Source organism: Camelus ferus, chromosome 3 (assembly GCF_009834535.1).
Source record: "Camelus ferus isolate YT-003-E chromosome 3, BCGSAC_Cfer_1.0, whole genome shotgun sequence".
Classification (NCBI taxonomy): Eukaryota; Metazoa; Chordata; class Mammalia; order Artiodactyla; family Camelidae; genus Camelus; species Camelus ferus.
In genome coordinates this window covers 18,825,647-18,850,126 of record NC_045698.1, presented here as the reverse complement: position 1 = coordinate 18,850,126, position 24,480 = coordinate 18,825,647, and the positions used below count along the sequence as shown (strand labels likewise).

At 32.3% G+C, this 24,480-nt stretch overlaps 1 protein-coding gene across 2 annotated transcripts in view; it reads left to right on the top strand.

Annotated features, from left to right (window-relative positions):
- Positions 1–22,408, top strand: part of CDH9 (cadherin 9) — a 112,993-nt gene extending 90,585 nt beyond the window's left edge. The window contains exons 5-12 of one of the 2 annotated variants that reach the window (XM_014557539.2): positions 191–358; positions 2,487–2,674; positions 3,638–3,891; positions 13,487–13,623; positions 14,096–14,217; positions 17,581–17,698; positions 17,799–18,050; positions 21,498–22,408. In XM_014557539.2, the coding sequence (XP_014413025.1) occupies positions 191–358; positions 2,487–2,674; positions 3,638–3,891; positions 13,487–13,623; positions 14,096–14,217; positions 17,581–17,698; positions 17,799–18,050; positions 21,498–21,985 (1,727 nt within the window). In that variant the 3' untranslated portion in view covers positions 21,986–22,408. The remainder of the gene's footprint in view (positions 1–190; positions 359–2,486; positions 2,675–3,637; positions 3,892–13,486; positions 13,624–14,095; positions 14,218–17,580; positions 17,699–17,798; positions 18,051–21,497) is intronic. The other variant, XM_032470482.1, reaches the window with a different exon arrangement.
- Positions 22,409–24,480: the final 2,072 nt, after the last annotated feature.

Below are 24,480 nucleotides of genomic sequence, written 5' to 3'. Positions count from 1 at the left end.
TGGAAGAATTTTTTTTTTTTTCTGTTCTGTGAGTTATGTTAAATTGGTTATGGAGTGAAAGACTTATTGAGGTACACTGGCATGTTATCATCTGTTTGTTCTGGTTAACTTCTGTAAAATGGATCTTGCATGGCTTAATTTTAAAAGTCAGTGAATAAGTTGTAAAATATCTTTCTACTTTTTCCAAAAGGTATAATAAAAACTGCATTACCAGACATGAGCAGAGAAAACAGAGAGCAGTACCAAGTGGTCATACAAGCCAAAGACATGGGTGGCCAGATGGGAGGCCTTTCTGGAACCACCACAGTGAACATCACTCTGACAGATGTCAACAACAATCCTCCTCGATTTCCCCAGAGTAAGGAAGGTTTCAGTAATCTCAGTGGAGAGCTTCTCAAACACGTTATGAACAGTCTAACACTTTTACTAGTATTTTCACTACTGATTTATGCATAAAGACAAATCTACAACCCCTCCCCCCACAGAATATGACAATTTCCCACATATTAAAAGTGACTTTCATCATTTTTATCATGATCACTCTCATCATTGAGTAGGTAGTGGAGAAAACAAGGAAATGAGGTTCTTTTTGGCAACTTTAGTCTTCTTCTAACTTTTGAAGAGTTATAACACTTTCTAGACTACCTATCCCAATATTTCCTATGATCATCTGGCTCTTTTTCTTATCTCTTTCCTAGTTAGGAGTGTAGACTCCCAAGTCTGACTTTAATCTGGCTTTAAATCTCACGTCTGTCACTTGTCTTGCCTAAGCTCTCTTGTTTGTACTTAACAATTATAATCTCTTATTTATTCAGTTCTAAAACACAGGCTTGTTGATGTTTTAACATCTCTGAAATCAGATACTACATTAAAATCAATATATTGATTTAATTAGCCACATTTCTCTCCTTAGTGGCCCATAGTATCATGGTATGCCTTGGTTGTGGTGACATCTCAGATATGTTAAAGTTTGCTAGTATCTGCCATCTACTGGTGAAGATTGAATCAGTCAATAGCCTTTCAGTTGTCACCATTTGGGGCATGTATGTTAAACGATGAATTCGTTGCATGCCATGAGATCCTACAAAAACAGACTCTCATCATCTGCTGAAAATGTTTCCATTTTGCAGCAAGTATAAGTTTCAGGGGCTCTATCTTGGAATACCTAGTTAAGGGAAGGGCCCTCAAACTTAAATTTATAGCATTGATTCCAACAGAGAAAAGCATTTTCTCAGGCTAATCAAATTTGAAATACTTGATGATACAGCTCCGGATGGTGGACATATGATAAATGTTAAAAAAATAAAGTTTTCTGAGAATATGAATAATAAGCCTAATTAAATAAATCTAAACTTTGCATTCCATTTCCTTAAATATAAACTGAAAGAATATGATTTGATGCATTAAATGACCTGTCACTCTATTATTCTATGATCTACTATAATCTTAGCAGAAAGTTTGAAACTGTAACAGCAATAGTAAAAATGTCCTTGAAGTAAGAAGTGGGATGAGCATATTCAAGACATAATTTCATGTAATCTTCATAACAAACCTAAGAGTTAATTGCTCTCATTTTATATTATAGATGTGGAAATCAAGGGTTAGAGAATTTAACTAACTTGCCCAGTGATGAGAATTCAAATTCAGGGTAGTTTGATTTAGAAGTCCATCTTCTTAATCACCAAGCAAATTGGAAAGAGAATAGACTTTGAAGTCAGAGAGACTTAGTTTTGCCTTCTGCTTTCCCCAATTTTATGGGATGATTTCCTTGAGCCCTATCTCTGAGGTCCTATGAGGACTAATATTAGATTAAATAAATTAACAGGGATGGCCACTGGCCTTATGTAGATTTCAGCACATTTGAAAAACATTTCTAACTTTCATTAACATTTTTTTGTAATAGTTTCCTATCATCTCTTGAATAAATAATCACAAACTAAAACGTTTTCATGAACAGCAAAATGCAATATAATGATTAGCTGAAATTGCAGGAAACATAACATTTATATCCCAGTTAAAGACTTAAACAAGCAAAAAAAGATGAAGTTGCTGTGTATGGATTTATTTTTTTTCCATTCTTGAGTTAGAATATAGGAATAAATACATGTTACTTAAATTATTTAGTATATGTAAAACTGCAATGACAACGTTGAAAGTTCCAGACAAGCAGTAAATTATTGTTTTACTTGCCCTCTTAAGTCAGAAGTTCTGGATTCTAATATCAGGACTACCATCTATTATCTAAATAACCTTGAGACATTCACTTAATCTTCCTGGAACATATATTTCTCATTTACAAAATGAGAGTGTTCTGCCTTTATAAATTATTTTTCCAGCTTAATAAATTTATAATTTTGACAGCTTACAATTCAATATGATGAAAAACTCAATTCGAAATTTATTTATTTATGTGAAAAAGGCAGAGGAAATGAAAGATTTTGTTATCTAAAGATGCAATGTCAAAACAGCTGTGATTTAATTTTCAGGTACGTATCAATTTCATTCTCCTGAGTCTGTACCTCTTGGAACTCATCTTGGAAGGATAAAAGCCAATGACCCTGATGTGGGGGAAAATGCTGAGATGGAATACAGCATTGCTGAAGGAGATGGAGCAGACATGTTCGATGTCATCACTGACAAGGATACACAGGAAGGGATTATAACTGTCAAACAGGTTTCTTCTCACTGTCTTCATTTTTTCATTGAGTGCTTTATAGTTTATTTTTGCTTTTCAGGGAAGAAAAGCCTAGGATTTATTTCTCTCATCCTTAACATGCTGTCTACCCTTCATCTAAGTGGGAAAGTTGTGATTTCATTCCAAATAAGCTAGGCATCTTCATCATTGACACTTACAAACTGTTATAAAACCTTAACTATTTGTGCTTATAGTAGACAACAATCAAACTAGGATTAGATAATCTTGAAAGTTTTTGTTTTATATTTCTCCATGGCAGAAAAAATAGGCATGCAAACATCACATTATTTCATGCACTTTTCAAAATATTTAAATTGTTAAGTGTTATGGTCTATTCAAATAGATGAAGGCTGGAGATGCTATGTGTTTTACTGTTGAATTTCTTGATTTTTAATGCATGTAGGAGAACACAATAAAATGTAACATAGAATAATCTAGCTAAATATTGAAATTTCCCTGCTTTCATTCACATCTTGCTTTCCACAGTGTTCAGTTTAATGAAAATTTTTTTTCTTTTTAAAACACCAGTTTTAGAAATGTAAGGGCTAAGGAAGAAACATATAAATAGTTTACTGAATCTCAACTTTATATGCTGATTTTAAGTTTGTATAACCTTAATAATAACAATAATAGAAATAAATTAATAAGCTATGTATTTATTAGATAATACTTCATTTAGCTATGACCACCAAAATGTAAAATGCATTACTAAGTGGGAATCAACCTTATAGTGTTTACTACTTATATTAAATTACTCCTTATAAATAAATGTAAGGCAAAACAAATTTTTACTAATTTATTTGATATGAGGCAATAAGTGGGAAAGTTATTCAGTCAGAATTATTGGTATTGTTATGAGAGGTGGTTATTAAATTTTGAAACAGTCTTCCATTGTTATGTCTGCTCTGTTATACTAATTTTTCTTATTTCCTTCAACTTCAGAATTTAGATTTTGAAAACAAAATGCTGTACACTTTAAGAGTGGATGCAAGTAACACTCATCCTGATCCACGATTCCTACACCTGGGACCTTTTAAAGACACAGCTGTGGTCAAAATATCTGTGGAAGACATAGACGAGCCTCCTGTGTTCACTAAAATTTTTTACTTGATAGAAGTCGATGAAGATGTTAAGGAGGGCAGCATCATTGGACAGGTTACAGCATATGACCCAGATGCCATGAACAATTTAATAAAGTAAGTACTTTGAGAAAACCTAAGTTTGCAGAAAAATAATAATCTTCTAGCTATTTACAAGCTGCATGAAAAGAAAAAAAAAAAAAGGTTCAACATATGATCAAGTACAGTAATAAGACCAAACACTTCTATGGCACAGACTCTAGTCGGGCTGTATTCTAAGTGCTCTGGAAATATTATTTCATTTGACTCTTATCACACTCTACAAGGTAGTTCCTATTATATCTTTCTGCAGATAAGACTAAGACACTGAACATTTAAATAACTTGCCAAATAGTCACTAGCAAAGCTTGGTTTGAGAATCAGGCTGTCTGGCTCCAGAGTCCATAATTTTAATCCCTTAGCTATTGATGTGTTTCTTGTCTCATTGTCCTTCTTGGATAAATCGCAGTTCATGTAATAAGTGATCTAAACAAATAAATTAGAACAAATACTCTACTTGAAAAGCTATTAAGAGATACCTTGAAAATTGTTGAAATATCTTCTTTTGAAAATAGTCACTAGGCATACTGAATATCAAAATTTTGGAGAAACAAAATGTCGATTACCTTCTAATAACACAGAGGATTGGTAAAGAGAGTAATGATACTTGAGAATGGTAAAACTATTAAAAATTAATATAGTATTGAATACTATAGGGTAATACTTTCCCAAAATTTGAATATTGTAGTAATTTCAAAGCTTTCAAATATGCCAGAAATATTTAAATAATTTCTATACATGGTGATTAAGGAGAATATAAATACAGTTGTGACATAAATAGATGAATAGGATGGGTGGATGAAGATGGATAGCTATATCAATGAAGACACAGAGGCTAAAGAGACAGATAACATATTGACATACTGTCTATTAATGGGTGGCTAGTAAGATGCCTAAAATTCTGCTTTTTTTAAATTTAACTTTTAATTAAGGAAAATATATGGTTAAATTATTATTGGGAATGCCCAAATTTCCTAGAATTTATGTCATACTATCACACATAAAAAAATTAATGAGCACAATACTGAATATATAATTATTAAATTTAGTTTAAGATGTAATTACTCCTCAAGTGTTAATTTACAAAGCAACATTTGTTGCTCTAAATATATTCTAATGAATATTTCATTTGTTGGTTGATTAATATATTATAAAAATAATGGTTCATAAAATTTTAATCTGCAGTTAATACTCAGAGTTTAGCTTGAAATATTTGGTTAGTGTTAGGTTAATTAGAATGAAATTCACTTAACTTTCTCTTTTTAATAAATGTCTGGGTTCAAATTATATATTTTATATATTGTTCAACATTAATTTAAAAACATGAGTTATGATAATCCCAATGCACAGAAAATTATTTTACTCTCACAATTTTGTATCAGCATACATAAAATATATTAATTTAAAATCCACAAATTGTATTAAACAAAACTCCTAAAATGAAAATGAAATGAATAAGTAATCTAGTTTTCTAGTAGTAAAAAAAATATATATATATGTGTGTGTGTATATATATATATATTTTTTGCATTTATAGACTAATTTGACTGGCATCAGTGGTACAAAGCTGAGACCGAAGAACAAAATTATATAAAAAGCAAACTATGTCCCTCAAAATTTGGTCTAGTTTTTCTTCATCTAATCTGTTGCCCACAATAGAACTGTTGCCCAGTTTTACTGAGATATAACTGACATTCAGTAACGTAAAAGTTTGAAGTGCACAGCATAATGATTTGACTGACTTACATACATCATTAAATGATTACTATAATAAGTTTAGTGAACATCCATCATCTCATATAAATACAAAATTAAAGAAACAGAAAAATGTTTTTCTTGTGATGAGAACATTTAGGACTTACACTTTTGACAATTTCCACATATAACATATAGCAGTGTTAATTATATTTATCATGTTGTACATTATATCACCAGTACTTATTTATCTTAATTTGTTGATCTCTTAAGTACAAACAGCTTTTAGCAACCCAGTATTTTTACTCCCCACCCCTCCATGTTTACTGTATATGACATCATCTTTTGTAACTTTAAGTTTTGTGTATCACTTAACTACTTATTGTGTATGTAGATGATTTTACTACTTTTGTCTTTTAACCTTCCTACTAGCTTTACATGTGATTTACCACCTTTATTGTATACTTGTCTTTACCAATGAGATTTTGCCTTTTGTAATGTTCATATTTCTAGTTCTGGCCTTTTCCTTTTTACTTAGACAAGTCCCTTTAAATTTTCTTATAAAGCTGGTTTGGTAGTGCTGAATTCTTTAGTTTTTGCTCGCCCGTAAAACTTTTGACGTCTCTCTCAAATTTGAATAAAAACCTTGCCAGGTAGAGTATTCTTGATGGTAGGTTTTTCTCTTTATCACTTTAAATATATTGTGTCCCTCCCTCTGGCCTGCAGAGTTTATGTTGCAAAGTTGATTGATAGCTTTATGGGAGTTCCTTTGTATGGAACTTGTTTTTCCTTTTCCTTGCTGGTTTTTTTTTTTTTTTTTTTAATTTTTAAAATTTTTATTGAAGTGTAGTTGATTTACAGTGTTAGTTTCAGGTGTACAGCAAAGAGATTCAGTTAGACATAATCTTTGCTGCTTTTAATATTCTCTCTTTATCTTTAATTTTTGCCATTTTAATTAAAATATGTCTTGGTGTGGTCCACTTTGAGATTAGTCTATTTTGGACTCTGTACTTCCTGGCTTGGATGCCTGTTTCCTTTCTCAGGTTCAGGAAATTTTGAATATATTATTCTATATACAATGTGCATTTCTGCACTCATAGAGAACTTTTCAGCCATGTTTTGTGGTTTTATGTCTACATATCAAGAACATATTTTATATTTTTTATTGCTTTATTACCCTGGCAAATACCACCAGAACAATGTTAAATAGAACTGACAAGAGCAGAAGTTCTTGCCTTCTTCCTTGTCTTATGAAGAAAACAGGTTTTCATCACTAAATATGATGCTATTTCTGCTTTTGTATTTAAAGTATGTTTCTTATAAGAAGGATACAGTTATGTTTTGCTTCACTGCACAATCTAACATGCTGTGACTTTTGACTGTGATGTTTAGACCATGTACATTTAAAGTGACTATTGATACTGTTTAGTTTATCATATTGCTATTTGTTTTATTACTGTTCTTTTTTCTCCTTCTTAATTTTTGCCTTATTTGAATTAATACTTTATATTATTTTGCACTCCTTTTATTTCCTTATTCTTATGCTATCGTTATTTTTTGCTGGGTATAGAATTTTAAATTGATAGTAGTTGTTTTCTCTAGTTGTAATAGTAAAGATTTTGCACTGTCTTTATCTACTTTCCTTTTTGTAAATTAGTTTTTCCTTATGATGCATTTAAATTCAGTCACCAGTTTTAAGCAATTTGATTATTATGTGATTTTCTTTAATATGCTTCATATATTTTGTACTTGAAGTTATTAACCTTCTTGGATCTGTGCGTTTATGGCTTGTCTCAAACTTGGGAAATTTTCAACCACTGCTTCTTCAGTATTTTTTGCCCTACCTTCCTCTCTTTCAAATCATTTAATTTTAATTATGTTAAGTCTCTTGAAAGTGTAACAGCTCACTGGTGCTGTTTATTTATTTATTTTTTAGCCTTATTTTTCCCCTCTTAGTCATTTTAAATAGTTCCCATCCATCTTACTTTTCAAGTTTAATCATCTTTTTTTCCTGAAATATTTAACCTGCTTTAATTCCATCCAAGTATAATTTTTAACTGTAGTAGTAGACTGTAGTTTCTTCTCTAGAAGTTCTGTGAAGGACACTATCTATCTACATCTATATCTATATCTATATACCTATATATATTTATCTATCTATATTATTTCCTTATTCTTTCTTCTAAGTAAACATATAGAGCTATTTAAAATAACATCTTAAATATCATTTTCAGATAACTGTCAACTGCATCATTTCTGGGTTAGTTTCAATCGACAGATTTTTCTTTTCAGTCACATTTCCTGTTTTTTGCATGCCTATGATTTGTGATTGGATGATAAATACTGTGTTTTTACTGTGTTTAGTGTGGGACAGCTTTGCATTTTCATAAATACTCTTGAGCTGTGTTTAGATGTGTGGCTAAGTTACTTGAAACAGCTTAATCCTTTTGACCCTTGCTTTAGCAGCCTTTTGTCTAGAACTAATTTTTCTCCAGAAGTCAGGTATGAGATTTCTGAATAATCTACCAAAGCCCAATGAGTTATGGGTTTTTCTACTTTGGCTGGTGGGAACTAGAACTGTTTCAGATGCATGCCAGTTCAGTGTTGCTCCCTCAGGCCCTTACAGTTGGTTATATCTGTGGCTTCATTTTATCTGCTCCCATGCATGTTCTGATCAGTACTCAGCTGAAGGGTTGAGTAGAGTCCTCTTTAAATTGCTGTAGTTCTCTCTCCGTGAAGCTCTATCCTCTGAAGTTCTCTGCCCAGCAAATTTTAGCTACCTTGGTCTCCCTGGACTCTCAGCACCATTTCCTGAACTCAGGGGTTTGACAGACTCCATCTGGGCTCCCACTTCCTGCATTATACTCTACAAACCCTCTCAAGGAGCAGTCAGTTTTAGGAATCACATTGTTTCTTCCTCTTTTTCTCAGAAATTACCCTCTCTGTCTCCTGATATCTAATGCTGCAAAAATAGTTTCATATATTTCAACTAGTTTTTAGTGGCTTATTTTGGGGGGGGGGATGGTAAATCCAACCCCTTTTATTTTATATTTGAAGAGGATATTCAAAATATCATTTCAAACATGTTTTTGATTATATAACTGTAGCCATTTATTTTAGAGAAAATGGATTGCACAGGTAATTTTGTAGCAAATAAGACATGTGTAATTCTCCCCTTAGTAGATACTCCAGTGCTATTTTATTCTACTTGCATCAAATATTTCAACTTTCAATTTATTAATTTCCAATTTTTTATTAAGTAGAGCTTATATAATACACATATAGGTTTATGTATTTTATCAATTATGAATATTTGCTAATGTCATTAAACTTCTTAATAAACTTCCATTGTACAGATAACATACTAAAATGTAGGTAATGCATCACTGATGAGAATTACATTTTTTGGTGTGTGTATATATACCTCCTTCCCTGTATCTGATAATTTCCTTAGGATGTAATTTTAAGAGAAAAAATTTTTAGTCAAAGACTAACAGTAAAACTTGCAATCTTACTTTACGGTATATAAAAGTGGCTGGTACATTTTTAAGTTTATAGCTCTCCCAGAAATACTTGCTTTTTACAGGGTACTCAAGTCTTGAAAAAACAATGCGCAGCAGTTTTACCTATAAAATCTCAAGAATTATAACAAAGGGAGGAAAAATATTTGGAGAACAAATGAATCTCAAATTATATTCCTAAAATTATACTGCCAAGTCTGCCAAAATACAAGGCAATGCTTGAAAATATAATACATAAGCTTATTTCTGTTAGTATAAAAATGTATAGAAAAAAAAGCTTTAGATTTTCAATTGTAATTGTGAAAAACCATCAATAATTCAACAAGGAGACAACATTGGAATATTTTATTCTTGTTTGCTCTGATAGCATTTAGGACGATGACTGATCCCCAGAACATAAACAGGCTATGATAAGCATCATGGAGAAATATTTTCCAGGGAAAATTTGGGAAGTAATCTTCACCACACCCCCCGACCAAGTAAATCTGTTCATCACATTTTCTGACATACATCTGCCACTTGCAACATGAGATTATGGTTACAATTAGCAGCTGTTGTCAGCTCTGCTTCACCTCATTAGTAATCATGGATTTCCCAAGTTATAGGGTTGATTATAGCTTTACAGGTTCTGAAATAACATGCTGCCTCATTTCACACCTATTTTATGCTCAACATATTTAAAGTTCAACAAATTTTAGAAGAAATCATTTTTACTGAAATCAAATAGAGAAGTAAGTACAAAACAAACTTGCTGGTGAGAAATTCAGTTTATGCCACAATACAATGTACATGATTCCACCATAAGCTGGAATAACTAAGTGCCTTTGTATATATCAGTACTTTCTTAATATTTGCTTGATTTTATTACAGAGAGTAAAATAATAGTAATTTTAAAATCATGTCACTAATAGTTGCAAAAAAAATAAAAAGGCTTCTTGAACTTTTAGTTCAAGCATTATATAGCCATATTCCCTTTTTAAAGGGGAATGACGATTTCATATTTCATAGCTATAAAAGTATTTCTGGAAAGCAGTAGCTGGAAATGAATAAGCAGACTCATGGCCTAATTGTACTGACTTAGTGGAAGATGTAGCTGAAATTCAGGAAATAAAAAGGAAAAGGAATGCCATCTTTGACAAACTCCTGCATATTACTGATTCATTCTGGTGTCTGTAATTTAATACACATATTTTCTCATAGTAGGTGAAAATACAGGGATCCACAATGTGTTTGATTCTTAATAGTAGAACATTAAAAACAAAACAAAACAGAAACTAGAACCAGAGTTCACCTGCCAGTTTAGCTCTCTTGCAATCTTTTTACATTGTCATTTTTACTGCCTATATGATTGGATCCTGTCTCTGCAAAAGGTATTCATTGAAAAAATTAGCCAATAATCTTTTGAAAAAATATATTGTTCAAAATTCAATGTAATGAGATCAATAAAATGTTGTTTTAATAAGCCATTTGCTGGTACATGGAGATAGCTTTGTCCTGCATTAAGTGTTCATCAGCCTCTTTCTGGTCATTTGTTGCAATCCAGTGTATTTATTATTAATAGGTAAACCAGAACATCCTATTCTGTGTTGAAAATAGAACACTGGTTGCTATATAAAAGAAAATTATTTCTGAGCTCTGAAAAACTGCAAGACATCATTTGCAGTAGAGCAAATTTCTGAATATAGATCCGGAAGTTTACAGTGTTACTGTTAAAGTGAACTATTAATAAATCATCAAAGCGATTCTCCTTCATGAATTCTTAACTTGAAAACAGTTCCTTTCAAAGTTGAACCTAAGAGTAGGGCAGCCAAAAACACCAACCTACTTTAATCCCACATAAGCTCCAAGTGAGTCAAAGCTAGATTTGCATAATGTTACAATTGTTCACTATTCCTCAATCATAGAAACCCCCAAACTAATCTCTAGGGCAAGTAGCAATGAGCACAAAGCAATTTTTATTTTCCTCTTTGGTCTTTGATGCAAATGGCAGGAAGAAATCCAACATCTATTCAGTAATAAGCAGATAATGGTTAACTATTGACCTTTCAACAATGGAGATAAAGATATACAACTAAATATTATTAATTGAGTTCCATTCAGCACATAGTTTCATTCTTTGTGTTCCTTTTAGGATTATGTGTACTCAAAATCAGAATTTGGTGTAGATACTTTAGGAAAAAAATTTTAATGGTCCAGTGACTTTGTTAGCCCACATTAGGAATTAAACTGTAGGAAGATTGAAACCTAGAGATAGGAAACACTATATTTTGTTTCATTTTAGCATTATTTAGGCAATAGAAATTAAAAAGAGAAAATTTCATTATGATTTTCATCCTTGATTTTAGTACATTAATGGATTATTTTAAAGATAAGAACTATCTCAGATCCTTGTCTGACAATTTCTTAGTTAAAACCCAACATAACTTTTGCTTCTGGAAATATATGTATATACACACCATTATGCATTTTAATAATTTTTATACCCAAGTTTCTAAATTATCCTCTATTTACTTAGGATTTTGCACCCCAGAAAGATGGTTACTCTTGGACAGTGACCGTATGTCATTTGAGTTTTTTAAAAATCCCCTCTTTTTCAGAACAAGCATGTAGAAAAAATTATAATCACAATTACTGCAAAAGTGGTGGAATACTACCTTTTCCATGTAGCTTCACTGTCCACTGCATAACATTTCCAAAGGACAACAAGAAGGTGACTGAGCTGGTTTCATATTTATGGGAGTAAAGTACAGAAAGAAATCCGAGACCAACTATGCAAAAGTTTTAGCGATTCTACCTTTAAGATGAAACCCAATATATATATTTTCCACATGCCCAAAGACTCACTTTGAAGCAGTATTTATGAGTCAAAAACAATAATTTCATAAAGTTTAGTAGAAAATAAATTAGGTAAGCACATAATATACTATATAAAATTGTTAAAATTATTTTTGAAACCTGAGTTTACTAATGGATCCCTTAAGTTAAGCAAAGTTCTTTTAACAATAGACTGTTACATGTTCTTTATTAAAATGACCCACAAAAAAAATCACAGAATTTGGATAAATGTATTTTCATACAATATTTTAAAAATTGCCAATGTTTCACCATGTTTAGAAACCTAAATATCTATTTCTTATTTTTGTCAAAATCAGTGCCTGATAGTGGATATATCACAGATTTATAACAGAAGTTAATTCCTTAGTTCACCAGATTAAAAAGAAGTTCATTTACTAAGTGTCTTTAATAGATACCCAGAAAAGTAAGGATGATACCAGATGCTAATTAGTTGTTCTCTGTCATTATTGTTCCTTTAACTGTCCTTATTCTAACCAGCTTGTCCCATGCTATGCAAAGCCTTGTCTATGGACTTTACTACTGGGATTCACCTAACAGTCTGTTAGAAATGCAGAATGACCATTCCCACACTAGACCTACTGAATCAGTATCTGTTTTTACCAAGAGTCCCATGTGATTCATATAAACAATAACGTTTGAGACACACTAAGTGTCCCATGTGGCTCAATTAAACACTCCGCAGCAGAAACCTTAAACATGCAAGAACGGTAGCTAGTACAGCCTATCATGGCCTGATGCAACTAAAGGATTTTCATACAAGCTAGAATTTTACTTTTCTGCTTCTTCTTCCACTTTTAAGAGTTCTTATGATGAGTTTAGGCCCATGTACACAATCAAGATTAATCTCAAATCTCAGTATCTTTAGCTTTAATCATACCTGCAAAGTTACTTTTACCACATGAAGTAACATATTCACAGGTTCCAGGGATTAGGAAATGGACGTTCTTTGGAGGGGGGTGGGCAATATTTTGCCAACTACTGAATGGTACAAAGTTTATGGTGACATCTTTCACATTCAGCCTTGATGAGAAAGAGTCACGTAATTCTGCAGACCTTTGTCACTTCAGTTTTTATCTGAAATAGGTTGAAGGGAGAGATTGGAGGAAGACCTCTGATTCAGCTGAGATGATCCTTGAAGAGAACCATTGAAGAGCCATGTATTTTACAACAGCTTCTGCATATTCACTTATAATCATAAGGACTCTATGGATACATGCTTTTATGTGTTTTTTCAACTTAATTTCCATTTAAGCCAATGCAAATGATAAATAAAGTGACAATTAAAAATCTCACTTAAAATCTCCCACAAGGATTTACAAGTATAAATAATGACTCCAAAGCACATATAATCATAGAATAGTAATAATGAAAATGGTCAAATTTATCAAATTGTCTAAATGAGAATTACATTATATCAGAAAATGCAGTATTTTACTTGTCACATTTATCAGACCATTGTGTGAACTACCTGTAACTTTAAGATATGGCAGATGAACTATAATGTTAAAACAAGGCCTAGACTTATGAGTCTTTTCTGCTAGATACTCTGTTGATCGGCATACTGATATGGACCGGATTTTCAGTATTCACTCAGAAAATGGCTCTATTTTCACTTTGAAGCCTCTTGACCGGGAATCAACTCCTTGGCACAACATCACTATTACAGCCACAGAAATAAGTAAGTTGGAAATACATCTATCTGAACACGTTATTTTTCTCCAAAGTAGTAAAATAATAGCTTTAAGTAGGCTTGTTTTCTTGACTGGAATGATTTTACTAATATAGCAAGGTCTGAGAGAAATGATTTAGAGTGTGGATTTTTCAATTATTTTAATGATTATCAAATATTCATTTATTTTAAACTTGATTTCCTTTTATACCCTACTGCAGGATAAAAATATAATTTAACCTCATCCAAATAGGCAGTCTAAGAAAATTATCTCTTATAAATAATATTCATTCTCAATTATATTCTCCTCTTTTTATCATGCTTTTCATCTGAACCACATAAGAAGCTGAGATATCCATCAGCAACCCAATCAAGACGTGAATACCACAGAAATGATCTGTTGCTAAGTTACAAATGGGGCAAATAGTATCACCACTACTCTGTAAATGAGACTGAAATCTCCCACATGTTCTTTCTGCAGATAACTCAAAGCAAAGTAGCCACATTCCTGTCTTCATCAGAATTCTAGATATAAATGACCATGCTCCGGAATTTGCCATGTACTATGAAACATTTGTTTGTGAAAATGCAAAACCTGGGCAGGTAAGTTATTATAAACTTAAAAAAAAGTTTCTCTTCACAAAGGCAGATGACATTGCATTAATTTACTTGCGCAATTTTTTTTTCATGCAAACTATTCTCAGTCCTCCTTGTCACTTGTTTATGTCCTCTTACCAAAAAGCTCACAATGATCTTAAAAAGATGACTTTTTAACTTGGTTTTTATATCATTAATATAATAGGAAAATTATAATATATGTTTTACTTCACATACCAGTTACATAATCAATCTCATATATATTAAAAACTTCCTACCTGGATTAATAATTATACTGATACTGAGTTATAATCATGAATAGAATGAAAATGCATTATTAAATAAAACATGAAGTATGAAAATAAGTGTTTAATGTTAATATAAAGGAAATCATAATAATTGTTTCATTGATTGTATCTTCCCACTTTCAGTTATTCAATCAAGATACTTCGGTTTGATACAGGTTGTATTTTGCTTGTGATTTTTCAACATTAGTATTAGTGAGATAAAGAAAGATTGTACAAGAGTTACAAAGTCCTCTTATAAAGTAATATTTCAGATATATCTAAAGTAATTTTAAGAAAATGCAGAGTATGTTCATGTGTACATTAATATAGTATTTAACAAATGGCAGTAACTATACAAATCTTACTGAAAGAAATTTTAACCAGTTATTTAGATGTTTCTTTAAGGAAAAAGTAGTCAGCTGCTAAGAATCATATATAATTCTATCATCTTTTTAATATAGAAAATGAAGTGAAATACAGTCTTTCATCTATTCTAGTAGACATTATAATGGAGCGAATATTCCTGTCCCCCCAAAATTAATACGTTGAAGTCCTGTTCCCCAATACGACTGTATCTGGAGGTAGGGTCTCTAAGGAAGCAGTTAAGGTTAAATGAAGGCACAATGTGGGGCTCTGATCTGACAGGATAAGTGTCCCTTAAAGAAGAGACACCAGAGAGATCACTATGTCTTTACAAACACTCAAAGCAGAAGGCAGCTGTCTGGAAGCCAGGGAGAGACCTCGCACCAGAAGCCCACCGTGCCGATACCCTGATCAGCACTTCCAACCTCCAGAACTGGGAGGAAATACATTTCTGCTATTTAAGATATCCAGTTCTGTGGTATTTTGTTACCGTAGCTCAAGCAGGCTAAGACAGAGATGCATATCACATTCCACTGACAGACAGAGAAATACAAATGAAGTTTTTATTTTCTTTTCACCTGCACAGAATCACTACACAGTTATTTGGATTAAAAATTGCTTTCCTTTTTTCACTTTGTAACATGTAATGGGAATACGCTCAGTTCAGTGAATGATTATCTTTAACTTGATGCTTACTTTTCATAGCAAAGCTACACATTAGTTACCTTATTCAACTACACATTTATTAATGGAAATTTGGTTTACCAACAAAACGTTACTCTAGCAGACAGCCCTACAGTGAGCATTATAATACACTTATAGTCATATATGACCTGGTACCATTTTTCTTTGATATACTCCTCAAAGTAGAAATAAATTTTATCCATAAATATTCATCAGTGCTTCTAAATTGCTCTCCAGATACGTTCTGTATCTGTATTGGTTAGTAATAACTTCCACCAATTGTAGATAATTGCTCACTTATTAGGCAACACTAGGTTTTAAATATCTACCAATACTCAATATCTCGTGATAATATTAACATGAATTCCTCCAAAATTATTGGAGCTGAACATTTTTTCATAATTTTGGCCATTTTTAAAAAGTCTTCACAGCCATATTAGTTTTCTAAGGCTACCATGGCAAATTACCACAAACTAGTTAGCTTAAAGCAACAGAAATATATTCTTCCCCACAGTTCAGGAGGTGAGAAGTCCAGAATCATTGTGTCAGCAGGTCCATGGCCTTTCAAAAGACTCTAGGGGAGGATCCTTCACTGCCACTTCCTAGCCTCTGTGGTTGTTGGCAATTCTTGGCATTCCTTGGTTTGTGGACCTAGATTACTCCAATCTCTATTTCCATTGTTATATGACATTCTTTCTGTATCTCTCTTTGTGTCATATAATGAAAGGATCAATGTTGTTTATGTTTAAAATATTACTAAATATTAGCTATGTTATTGCTATTCTAGAATAGAAGTTTGAGCAAGAATATTAGATCTTATGTGAATTTTTCAATGTCATGCTCCAATCTTCTGAGAAGAAAAAGTGTATCAAGTTTGTATTAATTATGCACTTTCAGAAACACTGTATAAAGAAACATAAAGTTACATGTCATTTTATCAGTAAAATGAATGAAATTATATAGTTAATATCAAGTTAAAGAGGAAAATGTATTGACTAGTGAGTATGCAGACTGGGATGGCCATAGAAGGTGCACAACAACCAAAGCAATGGATGCATTAAACTACAATGAAATTCCAGTAATTCTTCATCATAGAATGTGGAGTATTATACCTCAAAAAAGTGGTGCAACTATTTGTTTTTGTAGAAGAGAAATTTGAAAGTCATGATAATTAAATGACTGTGATTACAAATCACACAGATGGCAGACCCAGGACTAGAAAACAGGCACCCTGATGTGTAGCTTTGTGTTCTATCCATGATAAAATGTTCAATGGAATTTTTCTGCCCAACCTGTCATTTCTGCTCTATCTTCACACTATGGCACAACTCTGACCTACAGCGAGCACAGCTGAGAGGTGCTATAATTTCTCAAGTTGAAGAATGATTTTACAAAATGTTAGAAGAATTTATTTTTACATTCTTCTAAATTTTGTGAATACTACTAAAAAGAAAAGCAAACAATTTGAATAAAGTATGCAATGTGATTATAATTATGGTGCCCCATAGCTTTAAAATCTTCTGCTTTCTGATATTATGCAGAATATTGCTTATTTTTCCAAAACTCTATTTATAGTTTCCTTTATCTCTAGGAGTGGTTGTGCTAAGCATTTTTTTTTAATGCATCTGTTATGTTCTCTGCCTTTGAAGCAATCATTATCTAGTGGAGGCATTAGATTGGTAACCAAATAACAAAGCAGACTGGTAATATATATTAACAATGTTAAAAGAAGATAGACATTGGAATGATCAATGTTTTCCGTAAGGCTGGATGCTATAGTGGCCAGGACTCAGACAACGATTCATACAGGTCCTCTGCAAACTGACACTAGATAGGTGTTTTTCATTCCTCATTAAATAAGTTACATTAGACAGAACTATAAAAAGCCTTGGAAAAATTTTCTGAAAGTGGCATATTTTTTGTTTATTTCATTTCAGTGATATACTTAAAGCACAAACGCTGATTTAAAATGTCTTGTAATAGCAAGAGTTGCTTTCTGTTGTGCTTAAATTAATTAATTTTCATTTGGTTTTAGTTGATTCAGACTGTCAGTGTCATGGACAAAGATGACCCTCCCCGAGGCCACAAATTCTTCTTTGAACCAGTGCCTGAATTTCCCCTCAATCCAAACTTCACCATTGTAGATAATAAAGGTATGGAACATTTTTAAAGCCAAATATTAAGAAATCCCAAGAGGCAAAATTTAAGAACTAGTCTGATTTTTTGTTTTTTCCCCACCTTTTTATTTCCCAGACAATACAGCGGGCATCATGACTCGAAAAGATGGGTACAGCCGCAACAAAATGAGCACCTACCTACTGCCCATTTTGATCTTTGACAATGACTATCCAATTCAAAGCAGCACTGGCACACTCACCATTCGTGTGTGCGCCTGTGACAGTCAAGGCAACATGCAGTCCTGCAACGCCGAAGCCTTGGTCCTCTCTGCCGGCCTGAGCACGGGGGCCCTCATCGCCATCCTTCTCTGTGTCATCATACTGCTTGGTAAGCTGTGTCCCTGAATGATATGCACCCCCAAGCTATGCTCATTCAACTCATGGAATTCTCTCCCTCACGACCCAGTACTGAAGAGCACTCTTCTTTATAGATAAAGATTGAACTCTTTCAACTTTGTATTAAAATAGTTCTTTCAATTAAAAAATAAAATTGAGTTTCTGACTGCATGGGGATAGGTCTAGCTCTCAAGAGACCAAAAACCAAGATATAATAGCTAATGTTATATAGGTATATTTTACAATATATTTTATATTTATAGTGTTTTGTGTTAACACGGTCACATTTCAATGGACATTTCATCTAATAATTGATTGAATTTTCATAGCAACCGTATAAGGTAAATACTTTTATTCTTCTACAGAAAGGTCAAATAACTTACACAAAGTCACTCATTTAGAGGGCATTTAAACTAGCATTCAAACCCAGACTGTTCTATTCTAGAATTCTCCTTTATAACCATTATCCTTAATACAAAAGACTACTTTACACATAATATTCCTAACAAATACCAAGCTATGTATATCAGACATAGAATTGGCCAATGCACTTAAGTTGTCACAGTAAGGTAATTTTTTTTTCCATAAAATGTGTTAAGTGTAGGTCCAGTATACAAAATTAAAAGTTTAAATTCATTTAAAAAATTATCACTATGGCATTGTGGTCATACCTAGTCCAGCAATGTTTCATAATGGAGTCATGCTTCCAATTGCAAATGTTTTATTTGAGCATGCCCTAACAGGACAATGATTTAATTCAATTAAACAGTTGTTCCACTGTAAAACATTCCCCCAAAACTTGTTTCCATCAAATATTCATCCAAAATGAATGCTTAGGGCAGGAGAGCTGGCCAAATTTATGTTCCAATGCTCATATGTTTTGGCTCCTTTTCATTGAAAATCCTTTCAAGCTATCTGGATGAAATCCCTTTGGCCAGATATTCTTGCAGGACTTCAGTGGGGAACTGATGAAAGTGAGGGGAAAACATTTGTTTCATTTAAGATGATCCAACTATTTAAAAGAACATTTTTTCAGGGTGGTTTAGAACATAGACACTACTACCATAACCTTCAGCAGTCTGCATCTCCACCTGCTGCTAGAAAGTTCAACTCCTCTGTAAAATATTTTTGTATCCCCAGGGAGATTAAATTCTGGCTTATCCTTTTAGCTAAGTGTTACTGATACCATATTGCTTTATTTGCTCAAATAGTTCTACTTTTCTAATTTAAAACAACATAGAACTATGCATATTTCAAAATTAATTTTTAAATTTTAATATTAATACAATAACACGCACATAAAGACATGCATGCATACATGGAGGAACAAAATCCACCCCTCCGAAATAAGTTTAGATAGTATAACATTATCCAACTAAATTGTATTATATTTTTCTCTATGCTGAAATCCTTAGAAGGCTTCTTTCATTCTGAAAAGTCTGCCATCTTTCTGCCCTGAGTAATATAGAAGGCATACATTTCTTTTATTGTATCTTCCCAATTTATTTGCCTAAATGTGGAATGATTTTCTATTATTTTAGTTAAAATGGGTTCTAACTCATAGAGTTTCATCATAAAAGCTCCTTAAACATCCTTGCTGCTATTCAAGTCTTTATACTAATGGCTGGACACAGTTACTATATTTCTGTAGTTAGCAGAGTCTGCTCTTTGCAAGGTGGTAATATAGCACGGAAAATAATATTTTAGACCTACCCTGTTACAGTTTGAAAAATGTGGTTCTTAGTTCATATCCATGTTACAAGGCAAAGTAGAGGATGAAAACCTAGGGCAGGGCTTTTTAATCTTTTTGGTTCCTTGGACACCTTTGGTAATCAGATACAGCTTATGGACCTATTTAGAATAATAATTTAAATTTATAAAAATAAGACATGTAACACAAAAGGAAATATGTTTGTCCAAATTAAACAAAAAACAAAAAGGGAGACAAGCTTGATTACTGTTACATGTGCCTTGTTCTAGTGCAAGTCTAATGATCCCTCGAGATGTCCTAACCATAATGCAATATAAAGTACCTGTAATTTCTGTTGGCTTAATAGTCACACATACTGGTACTATCACTACAGTTTATCCTGATATTCATTACAGAAAAAAAATGCTAAAACTCAGGTTACAGATTAGTGAAAACAGTGATGCACTTTTTTCAGTTTCTTGTTTAGCCTCTCTAAATACTATTCACATATCCCAGATTAAAAACCTCAGTTGAGGGAAAAGAAGCAGATAATTTGACCTGGCAAAGGAGAAAACACTGAGGCCAGGTTCTAGGGACCATTTGTGAAAGTCTGTAAACCTTTTATTAGTTAAGAAACCCTTAAAACAATTTGACTTTATGGTTGTTCTTCTATGCAAAAAAACAGTAGAGAATTTATAAATTAGTTCATTCAATGTTAAACTTACTGTATGGTTCACTAGATTGGTGAATTTCATATTTATGTTGGACTTAATTAACTTATGTTCGATCTTTAGTAGGTGAGAGTATAGATATATCTCATTTTTAATGCATAGTTTTAAGAAATGTCTCCAACATAACTCAGCATTCAATGTCAACTCTTGGGAAGTTAGTGAAGATAATTCTAATAAAATTTTTGTATTCTTTCTACCAACTAGTAGGAAGTGAGAAAAGTTTGTTGGCCAATATGACAACAGCACTGGACAGGACTTTAGTGTAGTTATAGAGGCCTATACTTACAACTTACAACTTAAGGATGAGTTTGAGTTTGAATTTTATATTGTAGCCTATAGAGTTATATTTCATATTTTAAGCAGACTTTCAAAACCAGATCAATAAAAAAATTTAGCTAAACAGATATGACATATGGGAATAGATGAGATCAACAGCATATATATATATATATATATATATATATGCATAACACATGTGTAATATATACACATAACATACATACACATATACATACAACCTATGCATATAATGCAAATATGTATATATGCATATATGTGAGTAATGTTTTACATGTATTCTCTTGAGTCATTAAGAAAATATTAAATTGGTGCTCATTTTCTCTTGGGATAATAATGTAGCTTTAGAATTTTAGTATTTTGAAACAAACATGCATTGGGGAAGAATGAATGATTATATACTTACAGTTGACTAAATGCATTGGCCATAGTTGAATAAAGTTTTTCAATGCCAGAGCCCCATAAGAAATTGAGTCTTAAAAGTAAACAAATGGCACTATACTATCTGCTTCTTTATCAATACAGTGCATCCAGTCATTGGCCTAAGTCATTGTGAATCTGTATAGGATAGTTACTTTTTATATCCAAATGAATGTAATGCCTCTTACACCACAAACACAGAAGTGTGTTACATTTAATTTAAGCCTGAATCATGGAATCCCACAATTTTCTCTCTGTCCCTTTTTTGTTGTTATTTTTATTTGTTTGTTTTTGTTAATAGTTTTAGTTGTGCTGTTTGCTGCATTGAAGAGGCAAAGAAAAAAGGAACCTCTGATAATTTCAAAAGATGATGTTCGGGACAACATCGTGACCTACAATGATGAAGGCGGTGGGGAAGAAGATACCCAAGCGTTTGACATTGGCACATTAAGGAATCCAGAAGCTAGAGAAGACAGTAAACTTAGGAGGGACGTAATGCCTGAAACAATTTTTCAGATCAGGAGGACTGTGCCTCTGTGGGAAAACATTGATGTACAAGATTTTATTCATCGGAGATTAAAAGAAAATGACTCCGACCCAAGTGCACCTCCTTATGATTCACTGGCAACATATGCCTATGAAGGGAATGATTCCATAGCAGATTCACTCAGTTCTTTGGAATCTCTCACAGCAGATTGTAATCAAGATTACGATTACCTTAGCGACTGGGGGCCTCGTTTTAAAAAACTTGCTGATATGTATGGGGGTGACGATAGTGACCGAGATTAAGAGTATGGTATGACTTCATAGATGTCAGTGGAAGTACTCTCTTTGTTACTAGATGGAGTGGATTCTCTTCCTTGGAGGAAATTTTTTTAAAAATCAAAATTACAAACAATACGTAGGTGTTGTCTTAGTAAGGGTTTGCTTAATCAGTAAGTTTCTGTGAATGAATACGAATGACATAGATCTTAAAAAGTAATAATAACCAGTTCACCCTCTTTGCCTAACAATCTCTGAAGGAAAGTATATCACATCAATAATCAATAAGAATCCATAAAAGGCTTTTTGTGCCTTTTCTTAGATATAAGAACTTTATAAATGTTTTCTTAACTGACTTAGTCACCTTTACTATTTAATGAAACATTGTGCAAGCGCTTTGTAAATTAATATGAAAAAATATATCCCTAAAGAAATAGGAATGACTATTACTGCCATATTTATTTAGTTGAAGAATGTCTTTGTGTTAATTCATTCATATTTTTATAAATGTATATTTATATTTTTGTATTTTTATGAAATAAAATAGTATTTATAAAAATAAATTTCATTTTATTTAATTCCTAGAAGCAGCTCTGATCTCACTTGTAACATTTTTTAAACATCTTTAAAAGTAAAACATGATTTACTCAGGGAAAAAGCAGCTAAATTACAGCATGTAATTTGGAACTAGAAGGCGACAGGACTATAAAGGAGCTTTAGAGCAAATTGTGATTTTCTGCTACAACTACTCAAATATGGACAAATGTTTATCAAACCACTGATGTTTACCCATTGATAAGGATGTGAGACACATTTGGAATATAAACTATTATAAATTTACTTGTGAATAATTAACTATAAGTTTTTTGTACAATTCTTTCCTATGGTATCGAGCAGTGATTTTTATTTGAGAGTAAATGAAGTATGTGTTGGTAATGTTATGTAGATGAAGAAAAAAATCTAAATCACTCTTTCTTCATCAACAGTATAGTTTTCAGGATGAGAAGTAATAGTTCTGATTTTTTTTTCTTTATGAATAGATAATTCATGGAATATAATTTGGGTAACATTTAAAATGTGTATCAATAATTTTTAAATTAATAATTTTGTTGTAGAGGTTGGAAGTCATTGTATTTGAGCAAATCTTGATAGAATTAGTGACATGCAGACTAGCGATAAGAAACTTTAAGAAATGTAAAGTTTTATTAGTGATTAGGATTGCCCAGAAAAGAAAATATAGACACCTTAAAACTTGGGAAAGAAGAGAGAAGGAGAATTTTGCACGATAATCATTAGCAAATCTTTGAAAGACTGCAATGCAGCAAACTAGCCCTGGTTTGGCCTGGAGAATAAATCTAAATTGAAAGATGGGTCCTTCAGAGGGAGATTACATGCATGATATCCATTTTCTGTGTCATGAATTATCCTTTTCTTTCTCATGTATTACTCCTTTTTTGACGAGCAAATGTCATGCCCATGGTGATTCCTCTTAAAGGCTAAGATTATTTCAGTAACTTTACCATCAATAGGGAGCACATATTAAAGATTTGATTTAATGCCGAGAAAGCAAAAACATACTGAGTACTTAAGAAATATTTGAAATTTTTCTAATTGTTGCACTTGCCCAGAAAACAGAAATTTTTGTTTTAGTTGTAGTTCAGAAAGTATTAGCTTTTAACTCAAAAAGTAATTAGTTTACCCACTGCTAGAAATATTCCAACATAAATTAAGACAAATATTTGAGAAGGATGGTATAGAGTGGTTTAAGGTAGTTAGAAAAAATGAATTAGGTATTTATTTATGCCTCTTATAACCACTTTATTCTGTAATCACTAAAGGGATAAGTAACAATAAGTAAACATAGTCTTAGGGGGCTCACAATAAGTAATGGCTGCTTAAAAAAGAAGAAACGATGTCAAATCAGAAATGGGAAATTGGTAGTTACGTTGCCTGCCTAGGTTTACCATGCTGCCAATACTAAGAGCACCACAACCAACCAACCTTCAGTTGTAGACCTATAATTGCTATGAAAAAATCACATCAATAACAAATAAGACATATTAAATTTTTAAGCTCAATTGTGAAGAATTGTTAATTTGACTACGACTTTTCGGCAATTAAATAATGAAGCTAGTTTCAGAGGTCTCCCTTTTGTTGACCTGGAAATCACTGATACACTACTGGAGTCTTTATAAGGACAGGCTACCAGATTTCATATTTAATAGGTACATACTTGTTTTTGCTAAAATCCAAGGGTCAGAATTGATCAAAGAAATTACCAGATCTGTATCATAGTAATACTTCCTATAATTTTCCAGTGACCTTTGAAATTCTTGTAGTAGAAAAAATGCATTTAGGAGGCAGAACAAATTTTATTTCCTACTGGCAAATAAAGAAATTATTTAACTTACCTAGAAAAATAGATTTGATAATATTTATCCTATTGGGTTTGGTTAATTTTATTTCACTAGATGCACACAATACACTTGATGATATTAGTTTCCATTACTTGACTCTCTTGG